Genomic DNA, 13,838 nt, shown 5'->3' on the forward strand with positions numbered 1-13,838 from the left:
CCAGCTAGGCCTGGGCTAAACTGAAACCCTAGTCCCACTGGTTCCACTGGCAGAACTTGGCAGTATCAGGCGAGAAGCAGGCTCTAGGTTCATTTTCTGCTTTCTTTTCTGCCAGCCCTGCAGAAAAATGTGTGTAGGGTAAGGGAGAGTAAATACCCTAACCACAGCCTGAGGAATATGGAATTCCTAAAGAACTCTGTTGACTTTCTGCCAAAGACACTTTGGAAGTTATGGTACCTCCTACTTCCAATCTGCTTGGGCCGATGTAGGGGAATGCCAGCCTGGAAACACAGAAATAAGAAATGGCCGTGGTGACATGTCTGGGATGAGGTCAGAGCTAATTTGACAGAGACTTGCTTTCTGAGCTTAGTTACCCAGAAAAGCGTCATGGCTCTCTAGGCCTAAGGTTCCACTCACAGTAGAGAATGATAATTGTGTTTTGCCTTAACTGGGCCCTGTGAGGTAAGCCAGCTTTCTTTATGACTTGAGCATTTCCAGCTGCCCAGCCTACCCTACAGCAGAGCTTGGATTTGGCCTGCAGTCATTTCTTGGCTTCGTCCCGTCCAACTGGGACAGAGAAGGGAAAAACTGTGTCCTGCCTGGAAACTACTCAGCACTCCCAGGGCAGCAGCTCCAAACCTTTTCAGAACCCCTCTGGTGGTCAGCCTCATTCACCCCCAACAAGCTGGTGCCTGGCTCCTTGTGGAGAGGAGCTAGGCTTCAAAAGCAGCTCCAGTCTCAGCACTATACAGCAAAGGTCTGTTTTTTAAGACCGAGCAGAGCAAAGTGTAAACGGATTAGCAACATATGGATTCCATTTCCCTTCCAATCCACATGGGCTCAATTACAGGAGGGGAAGGAGCTCAGATGTGGTGTTTTCTTCTGGCACACTACTGTAGGCACATTGGAGTAGGCGTTCTGTTCTCTAGCCCCTAACCTTCTTCTCTACCCGCTTTGTTCTTTCTGTAAGAGGATCTTCAGAGCCAAGAAACTTTCTGGATGGCTTCACATCCAGTGGAAAAATGGTTCTGCTCATGGCTAGAGCTCCAAATCATCCTTCCTGTTGTCTCAATCAGGGCCCTGAGTTCCTCCGAATGACAGGGAATGGGGCAGGATGCAGGCAGGGCTGGTGGGGCTTTGGAAAACCCAAACAATGGGCCTCCAGCCCTGGGGCCCAGCTAGAAGTAGATCCACCACACGACACCCTAAACCAAATCCTATGTTTTTCTCCCACTGGCCCCTTCCCTGAAGGTCTAACACAAGGCCCCTTGGATAAGGCCCCCAAGCCAGGCCGATCCCATAGGGTACCTAGAATCTAATGGGCACAGGCCCAAAGGAACCTGACAGAAGAGGAACCGTTGGCTTAGCTATGTGTTCCAAGCAGAGACAACCCTTTCAAAACCAAATCCTTGCTCACGTCCAGTGAATACCAGCAGATGGAAGCAATAGTGATGACAGCTATCTTAGAATCATGCACCATATCTTCTCTGCAGCTTAGGCCCAGTTCTTTAGTATGAGGACTGGGTCTATCTCCAGAGAAGAACTGCCTGACCAAGAAGAGTATTAGGTAATTTAGTGGCCAGATAAGAACTATTGCAAAATATATTGAGGCATCAAAAAGAAAACAAAATTCTTTACTAGGTTGTGCCAATATTATCTGGGGGCATATGGCTGGCCAAGCTGTCCTTCCTATTGCCTTTCCCCTTCTGACCCTTTATGTTACAGAGGCTTATGGCCACAGCAGGGCCTATGAGTTTTAAGCCAGGACCTGTCTTACTTGGCCAGGCCCACAAATCCTTTGAGGCTCCACTTCCTGTCAAGGAGCCAGGCTACTCTAGGGAACAAATCTATACCATATCCAGAAACAAAGGCAGGACTCTAAAAGTTAAAGAGACTCCTTACCTAATGATTCCCACTGAGATCGTCCAGGGCCTAGTGTAAAGGGACTTGGGATATGTGGACCTTGGGCAGGGTTTGGGAGGGCGTATGTCTCAGAAGAACATCAGCCATTCTCTGAAATATTAATGGCCTTAGCATGGAGAAAGACACTGAAGAGTCCCATGGAAGGTTTCAATCTTCCAGGATTTTGACTTCTTGCAGACCTTTGTTGCTACCTGGGATAAAAGCTTTGGCCACCACCAATAGTAAGGTGAGACTATTCTCTCTAAGACAATGACTCCCTGTAGCCCCTCATCCAGCTTTTACATGGGCTAGTTCTGGCTTTCCTTTGAACAGTCCTCTTTGATGGGGTGCTATGAGTCATGCTAGAGTCACACAGACCTGGATTCAAGTCCAAGTTTTGCTGATTCCCAGTTATGTTACCTTGGGCTAATTATTTTACCTCGCTGAGCCTCTGCTTCCCCATCTGCAACACAGGGATCAGAAGGCCCTCTTCTTTGTCTGTTCTGAGGGTCAGTGGCAAGTGGGGCTGTGGGTTAAGGGTGGAGGAATGGAAGTCTCAGGAAGCTGACAGGGGAGGGCAGGTAGATTGCTGGTCAGGCTGCTGAGGACAGCTCTTGGTATTTCTCCCACAGCTCCCTAAGCCTGCGCTACTTCACCTACGGGATTCTCTTTGGTTGTGGCTGTTCCTTCGCCTTTCAGCCATCCCTCGTCATCCTGGGCCACTACTTTCAACGCCGCCTGGGTCTGGCCAATGGTGTGGTGTCTGCTGGGAGTAGCATTTTCTCCATGTCCTTCCCCTTCCTCATCAGAATGCTGGGGGATAAGATCAAGCTGGCCCAAACCTTCCAGGTGCTGAGTACCTTCATGTTTGTTCTTATGCTGCTTTCACTCACCTACCGGCCCCTCCTGCCCAGCTCCCAGGACACCCCAAGCAAGAGAGGTGTCCGCACCCTGCACCAGCGCTTTCTGGCTCAGCTCAGGAAGTACTTCAACATGCGAGTGTTCCGCCAACGCACTTACCGCATCTGGGCCTTCGGAATTGCTGCTGCTGCCCTTGGCTACTTTGTTCCCTATGTACACCTGGTGAGGAATACCAGAGTGGGCCCACCCCACCTGGCCCCAAGAAGCTACCCTCAACCTGTCTAGATTCCAGAGGTGGGGGTGGGAGACATTGAAAGGGCAGAGCTGGGACCTTTGGGAAAAGAAACAAAATATTGGTTGGAGAGATCCAGAGAGGGAAAAAGAGAGAGGTTGAGGGAAGACCTTAGTGGAAAATGGGGGCAATTCCACAGGGGGAAGCCCATGGACCATGGCTTCTCCCACAGTAAAAATTTAGACAGATTTTGAAGAGATACGCATTGCCAGGATGCAGGAGACTGGCCCGGGTGACCCAAGACAGGATTCTGTGGAATGCTGGTCTTTGTGGTCAAATGATTTTGTTTAGGAAGTAACATATACTGGATCTCTCTAGCTTTATAATGTGTAGTAATCTCTTAAAGGGACTAAAAAATGTGTAGGAAAGAAACCCATTCAGCTTTGTTTAACTCACCATCCACCAAACTTATGCAACTACAGAACTGTTGGTTGTAGTCCAGCTGTTATCCTCCACAGGCTTCATGTTTCCTAAAACACACTTTGGAAGAGTTGCCTGGAAGTTGCTGGATTCCTCTCCCCTGGTGATTTGATGTTGCCCTAGGCTGTCAGTCTGGGGTAAGGGAATGGGGAGATTGTAGGGAAACCCTTGGATTTTCTCAATAATTTAGGCTATTTTCTGTCTTGCTGGGGCTTAGAAGGGGCGTGGAGGTACCCACCCTCCTTAGCTGTTGCTCAGAAGTTCAGAATCCAGAGAGCCAAGGGATAAGCAGCCAGAGAGCTTGTCATGGAGGTAGGGCTACAGGAGAGGGGGTTTCTGTCCTGCTCCAGGAAAGTAAGCAGTAGAGGATTCTGGATATGCCTACAGTTAACCAGTCAGCTCCTCTTTCTCCTCCTGTTTCTGGGGATCCTTGTGCTATGCTTTTCAGATGAAGTATGTGGAAGAGGAGTTCTCAGAAATCAAGGAGACCTGGGTGCTCTTGGTGTGTATTGGGGCTACCTCAGGCCTTGGGCGTCTTGTGTCAGGCCACATCAGTGACTCCATCCCTGGACTTAAGAAGATCTACTTGCAGGTGAGTGTGACCACTTGTCCACTGTGGGGAGAAACAGCCTGCCACAAATGCAAGGTTATCCACAGCCTTTGGGATAGAATGGTAGCTTGTTGTGTAGCATGGGAAAGTCAATCAAATTCTCTGAGCCTCCATTTCACCTGCTTTTAAAGAAAGAAAATCATCCTTGTTCTGCCTCTTTTACCAAGATTGAGTGAGGATTCTGTGAGAGCAGTGTATATGGAACCTATTAGAACACGTGTAAAGGAAGATTTTATTAATAATGGCTCTCCATGCTCCAAGACTATTTTCTGTGTGAACTAGGCTCTGGTCTGGTCTGAATACAGGCCACTGTTCAGGCTGTCAGTCTTTATCTACCTGGCAGCAGTATTGCCTTTCTTACCTGACTTATGATCCTGCAGGTGGGTTTATGAAGTGGTACCCAAGTGCAGAACCCTGTGAAGGGGCAAAGATAGCCCCCAAAATCAAGTAGTCACAAGTAATCCATCAGGAAGGTGATTGAGTTCTGACTCATTTATCTCCTGGGAAAGCCCTAAAAGCACTTGCAAGGGGCCCTGGCTACACTTACAGTGGTGATTTCTCTGTCTCTGATAGCTCCAAGTGCTCTCCTAAGTGCCCTCAAATATCTTGGATGGAAATATGATTAACTTTTCCTTAACTTTTTTGGTGTTAGATTACAAGAGTTGGTAAATCTGCTTTGTCAGAGGCAGGGTTGCTTTTAAGGTCCATCCAATCCAACCTCATTACAGTGGTGGAGAAACAGAGGGAAAGGCTCACACAGACAGTAGTAGCAGAGCTGAACTCCTATGCAACACACTTCTCATATTCTACCTTGCCCTAAGTGATGGCAGAGCCAAGTCTCAGAGATGATAAGTGACTTGACCAAGGTCAAACCAAGAGATAATCTTGTGATTGAGATAAACCAATTGAGATTTCGAATTCCTGTGCAAATATCAGCAAGTGCTTTATCTGGGTGGCTATTTGCATAGGAATATGTGTGGCTTTCCCAGCCTCACCCACATGACACCCCTGTGAGTCTTCCCTGCCAGTATTAGCAGCTCCAAGATGCCAAAGGGTTCTGGAAATCAGGGTAATCTGGCTTTGGGCCAGGGCTTTATCTTGAGAAGAAGCAGCAGCCCCTGCCTAGTCGTATAACTCATGTGATTCTTACTACAGTCCCTAGGAGAAAGGTAGAGCCTGAGCAGCTTTTGCTTTCTGTTATACAGTGGGAGTCCAAGGGACAGGGAGGCATTAGCCAGTTAGAGGCCAAGATAGGCTTAGGACCCAGTGCCTCTGCTGACCACCCACCCACTGCTCCTGCCCCTTTTCCTTACTCTTACTTCACCGAGTTTTACCACTTAGAATAATATAAAATAATCTTAGAACATTATAGCTGAAACATATCTTCATCAACTAGTAGTTCAACTTCCTCATTTTACAAATTGAGTGTCTTGGGCCAAGAGCACAAGACAATGGATGAACTTCTTTCTCTTGAGTTTGTTAAGATACTCCATCACAGGAATTTTGCCCCCTTTCTCCCTGCATGTAATGCAGGAGTACAGGCCTAGGGGAGGAAACGAGTGTACACACCTTCAGGTTCTGAAGAGCTATCCACTAGACTCTGTGGCTCCTACTGTTGGTAAAGACAAGCACATGTCTCTGGCATCAAGCCCCTAGACAGTCTGCTGGAAAGGAAATAGTGACAGGCTGCAGGACAGCCTCACTTTGTGCCAATTCTTGAGGCCTGTTTCTCACGTCCAAGAGGGATTTTAAATTTCTGAACCTTGGCAAAGCCTCATGGAGGATGTTTAACAGACAGCTAGATACAACAGGTAATACTTAGACCTGATTAAAATCAGTTAATAGGGTCCTTTGTGTTATATAATGGTATTAACTTTTAATTTCCATAATGGGCTTTGTTGATAGGTGTGTCTGGTTTTATCCTATAGTTGTGTGTGAATCTCTTAGAGGAGAAGCTCAGGTACCGGGGTTCTTATTCCTAGCTTCTGCCTAGCTACCTCAAAACTGCCTGGGCAAAGTTCAAAGTCTCCCAACAAAAATATGTCCTCAGATGGCATTATCCTCTCCAAAAATCAACTGATCAACCTAAAAAACTCACTGCCAGCAACAACATAGAAAATCTTTAGGTCAGCAAATAACCTTGACCCCCACTCCTTCCATGTGTTCTTGGCTAAGTTGGCTTGCTTGTGTGAACTACTGGAAAATCCTTGGGCCTATTAAGGCCTTGATAGAGAGATCAGATCTTAGCCCTGACCCTGGGATGACCTGGCTCTGACCTGGCTCTACTGGCTGCAGGGGGTTGGCAGCAGCGGGATGGGGGCAGGGTTCCTTTGTCTGCCTGAAGCCCAGGTCTTCAGTCTAGCTGGCCAACACAGGTTGCAAATGAAGACCAGCTGTGTTTGCAGCGGCCCTTTTCTCTGTGGAGAAGGAAAAAAAAAAAAAACAACCTCTGGAAAAGCAGTTTCTTCGTTTTGGAGTCATTTTGCTTAGCCCAGAGAAAGCCCAGTGGCTAGTCAGTGTTCCTGGGTTGGCTTCATTCTCCCTAGACATACACCTTCCCAGCGGCTTGGTTCCCCTGGAAGGCTCCTCTGTTGCCTTCTCAGGGTGTCCAGCCAAGCCCAGAGGCCCCCAGAGCCATGTGTCTGAGATGTCTGAGATAGGCAGTGCAGTCCATGTCCTAAAGCATAGGAACCTGGGTGAACGTCCCAATGGTTTCCTTTATGCCAAGGTATTTTATAAAATCAGCCCCCACAAAAATGGGCTCTGGCTCCTTCCCCATTTCAAGAAGCTGTGCCTTCCACTTACAACCCCATCTGATCATCATGCAAGCCATCCTCATGTCCTCCCTTCCCTCTTTCCATATTTTACTTGGATCTGAGAACACCAGTATGGCCTGATCCCAGACCCTGATCCCTGGGGAAGCCAAATACAGGCTCAGAAATCAGAAACAACAATTCCTTTTATCTTAGGGTCTAGTGCAAGACAAACTTCTTGAGGCCAGGGGCCAAGTATCCCCCAACTTTCTTTTTTTAATCCCAACAGAATCACAGTTAAGTAGGGGCTTTCTTGGACTTTGAATCCTTCAGTGCAAGACTTTGAAAGGGCCTAACCATTCAGTCCAACTGCTCTCTCTGTTGACACCTTCCCCCTCCCACCACCCCATTTTATAGATGGTAGAAATGAAGACTTGAGAAAGGAGATGTGATGCTATGTGGTCTTGGCTGGCCAGCACAACCTGACCTCAGGCCCTTGTTTCTCCAGGTCCTTTCCTTCCTGCTCCTGGGCCTGATGTCCATGATGATTCCCCTGTGCCGGGACTTCGGGGGCCTTATCGTCGTCTGTCTTTTCCTGGGCCTTTGCGATGGCTTCTTCATCACCATCATGGCCCCCATTGCATTTGAGCTGGTGGGCCCAATGCAGGCCTCACAGGCCATTGGCTACCTCCTGGGCATGATGGCCCTGCCAATGATTGCTGGGCCCCCCATTGCAGGTGAGGCTGATATTCCAGGGAGGGCATGAATCAGGGAGTCCTGTTTTCCCTGGGTACTGGCACTCCTGAGCATCTCTCCTTGAGGCCCCTTTTCCTCTTATTGTCTATTTAAGCAGCTTTGTCAGAGTGCATGAAACCCCTTATCACTACTGGTGGAAGAGATTAAACACAGTACACACGCATGGATCCATTCTGCGGGATGGATTTTCCATGGCGGTATATCTGTTTCAATAGGATTTTATTTCAGACAGCATGGATCCTTCCAGGGGGGTGGAGAGAAAAATGAGTTTGGCTTTCCGACAGTTCCACTGATCTAGTATCCTCTCACTCTCTCCACAGGCAAGTGATTATTTGCAAGGTAGTTGGCTAGGAAGAGAAGAGAAAGCAGGCTCTGGTTTTATTAAAACCTAGGGACATCCTCCTCCTCCTCTGCTGGCTTCTGATCTGAGCCTGTAGAAGATATCTGATTAAAGTAACACCCCAGAATTAAGCCAGTGAGGCTCACCTTCAGCAGGAAAAGTGTTGACTTGCCATCTTTCAGCACTCCTGGTTTTCTCCCTCCATTTTCCCAGAAGGGCACTGTTGGTATCCCAGGGAACGAGGAACAGAAAACCAATGACAAGAGAACTCCAATTTCTTTTCTTTTCTCTTTTTTTTTTTTTTTTTTTTTTGAGACAGAGTCTTGCTCTGTCACCAGGCTGGAGTGCAGTGGTGCAATCTTGGCTATCTCAGCTCATTGCAACCTCTGCCTGCTGGGTTCAAACGATTCTCCTGCCTCAGTCTCCCGAGTAGCTGGGAGTACAGGTGCGTGCCACCACACCCAGCTAATTTTTTGTATTTTTAGTAGAGACAGGGTTTCACTGTGTTAGTCAGGATGGTCTCGATCTCCTGACTTCGTGATCCACCCGCCTCAGCCTCCCAAAGTGCTGGGATTACAGGCGTGAGCCACCACACCCGGCAACTCCATTTCTTTTCTGTAGGATTTATTGTAAACATTGATTCATGCATTAGCTTCTCCTAGGCTGGTCAAATGAGTTAATTCAACAAATATTCTTCGAACACAGATGATGTGCAAGGTGATATGAGGGCACTGTGTGACAGTGGCAAAAGCTTTCACTCAGGCTTCTGGGCAACAGCCACACTACCCATTGGGGGAAGGGGGCCTCTACTCACCCCCTGATCCAAACAGTGCCCCAGAATCCACATTTCTTTCCAATTTGCTTAACTCCTGAGTAAGCAAAAGGCCAAGGGCCTTTTTGCCTTTTCTGAATACTGTTTCTGGGCTCTGAGGTACTATGAGGTACCACACATCAGCTTCTGGAAGTGAGTAGGGAAGGCCTTGCATCCCATGTCAAACATATCCTTGGTTTGGCAGCTTGGAGAAACCCAGAGGGGACAACCATATATGTAACTGAAAGGAACACGTATAGCCTCTTGCTAGGACAAATGGAACTTCAGGGAAGGGTCACTTCAGAGAAAAGGAAAATAAAAACTCATCTGAAATGTACCACAAGAACCATTTGTGGGGGCAGGGGGCGGGGGTAGGAGGCTGGGAAATATCACTGTGGACCAAGACAACACTTGGCCATCTTCTGTGGAGTTCTTTTAAACTAGGTTTCCTCCTAACTCCGTAACTAGGTGTGACTAGATCTTAGATTGATGAAAGTCATAAATGGAGAAACTTTAAGAGAAGCTTCATTAGCTTCTTCATAATGAGCATTTGCTCAAGGGCCTGCAGCCCCAATGCCTTAGGGAGGAGTCACCTGCCCTTGAAGTTGAGGGAGCTCCTGAGTTAAGGCAATACACGCCAAGATTATCTGGATAGGCACTGTGATGGTCCCTAGAAGGGGCTGAGAGTACCTTTGGACAGTAGGGCAAAGCTGAGCTTGACTTGTCTCTCTTGACTGTTTCAGGCCTACTCCGCAACTGTTTTGGGGACTACCATGTGGCCTTCTACTTTGCCGGTGTGCCCCCCATCATTGGGGCTGTAATCCTCTTCTTCGTCCCTCTGATGCATCAAAGGATGTTCAAGAAAGAGCAGAGAGATTCCAGCAAGGATAAGATGTTGGCCCCTGACCCAGACCCCAATGGGGAGCTACTGCCGGGCTCCCCCAACCCTGAGGAACCAATCTAATGCCTTTCTTGCCGTTGTGTGCCCTTTCCCAGCTCTTCCCCTTCATCCCACCCTGCTCAGCATTTACATTTTTGCCACCAGCACACTTGTTCCCAGACCTGCGCACACAGCATTTCAGCCACCTGACAATCTCCTTGGAGTCAAAGCTCCAGGTGTTCCAAACTCATTAACTAAATTCTCCCCAGAATGCTTTTAAATTTTCCAGGGCCTTTCTCCTCCCAGGATCTGGGAAAGCTTGGGATCACCCCCTGGCCTTTGGAACCTCTCCATATACTTTTTAAGCTCTGGGGTAGGAGGAGGATGGGACCTCCTGGACCCAGCTTGTTAGTCACCCACTATAATCAACTGCCAAAGGTGCTACTGTGTCCCCAGGAGCCTAATAGGGTAGGCCCAAGTCTCTGTTTGCTGAGGAGGTCATTGCCATCCATATTTGGGAGCCACTGGGTGGAGGGGCAGGGAGGCAAAATGAGACAAGTAGCCTTGGTTAGTCTTAGAGTTGCTGATGGCTGTGGCTTCCCAAGAACTGGGTACAAGCAGTGCCCTTATTGTATGGTTGGTTAACAGTCTGCTCCCCTCTTCCCTTCCTTCTTTTTTTCCTCTACTGACTTCTCTCCATACTCTTTCCCCTCTATTTCTTTGTATGACTGTCATAGACACATGGGTGCTTGGAGAAAGGAGGGACCCGGAACTTGGGCCAATCAGCCTCACCTTGTCCCAGTCCACTCCTAACACTAGCATCAGTCCCACTCATCTCAGGCTGAGCCACATCTCACTTTTTCGCTCAAGCTATATAATCCTAGACTGGAAGAGTAGAATATCATATAGGGAAGAAACCTTAAACACCACAGTGTTCCATGTTCCAGTCACTGATTTTTACAAATCTTACAGTCCAAGGCATTAACCTCAAGGCCCTCCCAGCACCCCATTCTTGTATACACATGGCAAAATGTGAAGAAACTCCTTTCATCTCAGCAGGTAGAGGATGACTGATGACACGAGCTGCCATGGTGGGAGGAGGGGCAGTAGTTATTGATATGGTGGACCAGCCCCATCTCTCAGTTTTCATGACAGGTCTATATTTCTACCTGGGCCAGGCCAGGAAAGAGACTATTTAAGAAAAATAAATAAATTCCCAGCCTGGATCCCAAAAAGGTACAGGCAGCAGTTGCACATAGGGTTGGAAAATTTCTTTTGGGAAGGGGAAGCCATCCTAGCCTTTACCACCCAATGTGTCTCCCATGGTGGGCATCCTAGGCCGCTTTGCTTAGAGGGCATTAAAGGTGCCATGAAAGGTAGACTCTGAACCACTTTGATCCCTCTGAAGTAGGTGACTGATGCTTCCTTATGCCCAGGCTCTGGCAACAGTCTTACTGAAGAACATTCCCAGTGCCCCTGGCTAGGGGCAGAGGGCACTGCCAGGCTGTGTTCAGTTAGCACAGCTCACCTCATTAGGAGCTCAGCCTCTCTCCTCACTCTGCCTCTTTCTGTCTCTTTTTCTCCTCTCTGAGCCTTTGTCTATTGTGTTCCTGTCACCCACCCTTTCATCATCTTTTTGCCAGGCATTCCTGGCTGTCACTTGGAGCCAACAGTAACTTGCCACCTTAAGGCAGGGTCATCCCCGGGCCAGGAGGATGAGGTTGTCCTGAGGGGCTCCAAAGAAGACAATAGTTCCCACTCATGATTTTCCGTTACAAACAGGCAGCTGGGGCATGATTGGCCTCCAATGATTTCATTCAAGGCCAAAATCCTGAGCCCCCTCCGCTGGTCCCAGTCCAGCTCTTATCAACTCCCCAAAGGAAAACCCACTGGTTCTTAGCTCTGTGGGTAGGAAGGGGCCCTAGAAAGGGCCTAGTTACTATCCTGTCAGTTCTAACAGTAGTGGAACAGGAGAATCTGGGCCCTAGGAGCCCTGTAACTCCCAGGAGAGACCACTGAAAATACTGGAGCAACAATGCCCCTGCTTCCATTCCTCCCCACCTCACTCTCACCAAGTCACCAGAGGGTGGTTCTGTAGGACTTCTTTTGTTGCTTAAGATGCAGATGGCTCTTAAGAATCAGGCAGTCACCCACTTCTCTCCAGATGAAGGGAAGACATTCATAGGTCCCAAATCTGCCCATTCAGATGTCACATAACATGGTGGGATATCAATTTACTTCTTCCACACATGTGGTTGTGCACATGTGAGCTTGTGTGCTTTTGGAGAGAATGTTGATTGGCAAAAGCAGCACAGTATTAATATTTAGAGTAGGATGCAGCCTCTTATGCACCACAGTTAAATCTAGAACGAACAAAATTTCAGAGCTCAAGACATGGGACGTTTAAATCCTCAAGGAGTTTGGAACAAAATAAACAGATCTAAAATTTTGGTTTGGGTATGTATGTTGCCTACAAGGAAGAAATAGTCTTAACCTGATTAATAGCAGAAAGTTTGACTTCAGAGCTGAAGTCTCATTTCAAATCAAATTTCTGCCAGGTTCTATGCTCTCTGTGAGAGCAGACATTAGAAAAAGAGCTATATAGGGGTTTGGAGTTGGTTGACTATTTGAGATTGGATTTTTAAACAAGCTTTGAAGTGGAAAAGTGGTTACTTCACAAAATGAGAATGTGGTTACTTGCTGAGTTGGAATGGAGGCCCCACCAAGGCCACAGCCTTGCTACAAATGTGCCATATTGAAAACTGGCATTAACAATAATCCAATTCAGCTCTCCTTCCCTCCCCCTTATGTTATTGATGGGGAACCTAAAGGGACTTATATGGCTGGCTGACACAGCCTGGCAGTGACAGAGCCTGGAATTAAGGATGATGCAGGAGACAGACCTATAAGAATGACAAAGCTGAGAGTAACCTTAGAGTCTCCCTTGTCCATATTGTGCATTGAATTTAAGTGGAGAGACTGAGGCCTAGAGGTAGGAAGAGACTGCAGTAGGTTCACACAGTTCATCAGTGACAGAGCAAGATCAGACTTGAACTCATGTCATTGACTTCCAGTACAGTTTACACCCCTGGTTTTACAGATGAAGAAACTGGCCCTAGGAGGGATAAATGTCTTGCCCACTTCATTCAACAACTGTGTACCAAACCCATTTCCATAAGTGTGTCAGCAGGACCAGCTCTGAGCAAAAATGAAAGTTTAGCAAAGTTTTAACTTTTAGCATACCCCATGTCTTCATGATTACTCTCACCCGCAACTGACACATACTTTTGGTATTCTGTCTCCCAGTCACTCCAGACCATGCAATCTTGGCTTGGAGACCTGGTTTCACCTACTGTCCCTCCACCCCCAGCAACTCAAGAGGTACAAAAAAAATCCATCTCCAAATGGCCACATAGTGGGCAGGGCAGGGCAGGGGCAAAGAGAAGTGACTGGTTTCCGGTTGGAAGAAGGTGGTTTACCACCCAGCTCTTGGCTATTGTTTCTCCTCAGACTCAGTGTAGACACCCTCAGGCTGGCTTCCTCATCTCCTCCCATTGAGGCTAATTACTCTGTCCCATTGCATGGCCCCAGGCTCTCCCACCTAAGGTCTGCCCCGCTCCCCTAGCCCCTTCCCCAGCAGCCCCAAGGGTCCAGTCTGTGTTTGATCACCCAGGATTATTAAATTTCAAAGCTGTGGAATCCCATAATTTTTACGAGCATATGCTCTCCTCTAGGGTCTTTTCATGTCTGAAAAGGCGGCCAGCAGCTCCCTGCCACTTCTCCACAGTAGCAGTGCAGGCCAGCTGACAAGGATTACAAATCCCTAGTGTCTCATAGCTGGCGCCTAGATAGGGTGGGTGACAGGTAGAATAAGAGCCCTTGAAGCAAGTTCAGAAATTCTAATAAGCTGAAATGCAGCAGAGACTGCAGAGGCACAAGGAAAGGGATTAGATACCCAAATCCTGCAGGGGTTCAGGAGGCTATGCTTCAAAGCCCCTTTGATTCCTGCCTTTCAGCTCTCTCTAGCGGTCACCAAGCGCAAAAGTTCTATGCCTGGTTTTCAAGTCATTTAAGCAGTCTTTTCTAGAGACCTGCTGCGTGTCAGACACTCTGCTAGAATCCGGGAACTTCAGGAATGAAAGGAACATAAGTAGAAAAAAACCAGAAGAACACAAAGAGTTTGTACTACCTAACTTCCAAGATACCCTTTTCT

At 47.8% G+C, this 13,838-nt stretch overlaps 1 protein-coding gene across 1 annotated transcript in view; it reads left to right on the forward strand.

Moving 5' to 3' along the window:
- SLC16A2 (solute carrier family 16 member 2) overlaps positions 1-12,075 on the forward strand; it is a 113,028-nt gene extending 100,953 nt beyond the window's left edge. Inside the window, exons 3-6 of the mRNA XM_004064408.4 lie at positions 2,535-2,985; positions 3,924-4,067; positions 7,347-7,575; positions 9,489-12,075. Coding sequence (XP_004064456.2) covers positions 2,535-2,985; positions 3,924-4,067; positions 7,347-7,575; positions 9,489-9,709 — 1,045 coding nt within the window. The 3' untranslated portion in view covers positions 9,710-12,075. The remainder of the gene's footprint in view (positions 1-2,534; positions 2,986-3,923; positions 4,068-7,346; positions 7,576-9,488) is intronic.
- Positions 12,076-13,838: the final 1,763 nt, after the last annotated feature.

The sequence above is a fragment of the Gorilla gorilla genome, chromosome X (genome assembly GCF_029281585.2).
Source record: "Gorilla gorilla gorilla isolate KB3781 chromosome X, NHGRI_mGorGor1-v2.1_pri, whole genome shotgun sequence".
In the NCBI taxonomy this organism is placed as follows: Eukaryota; Metazoa; Chordata; class Mammalia; order Primates; family Hominidae; genus Gorilla; species Gorilla gorilla.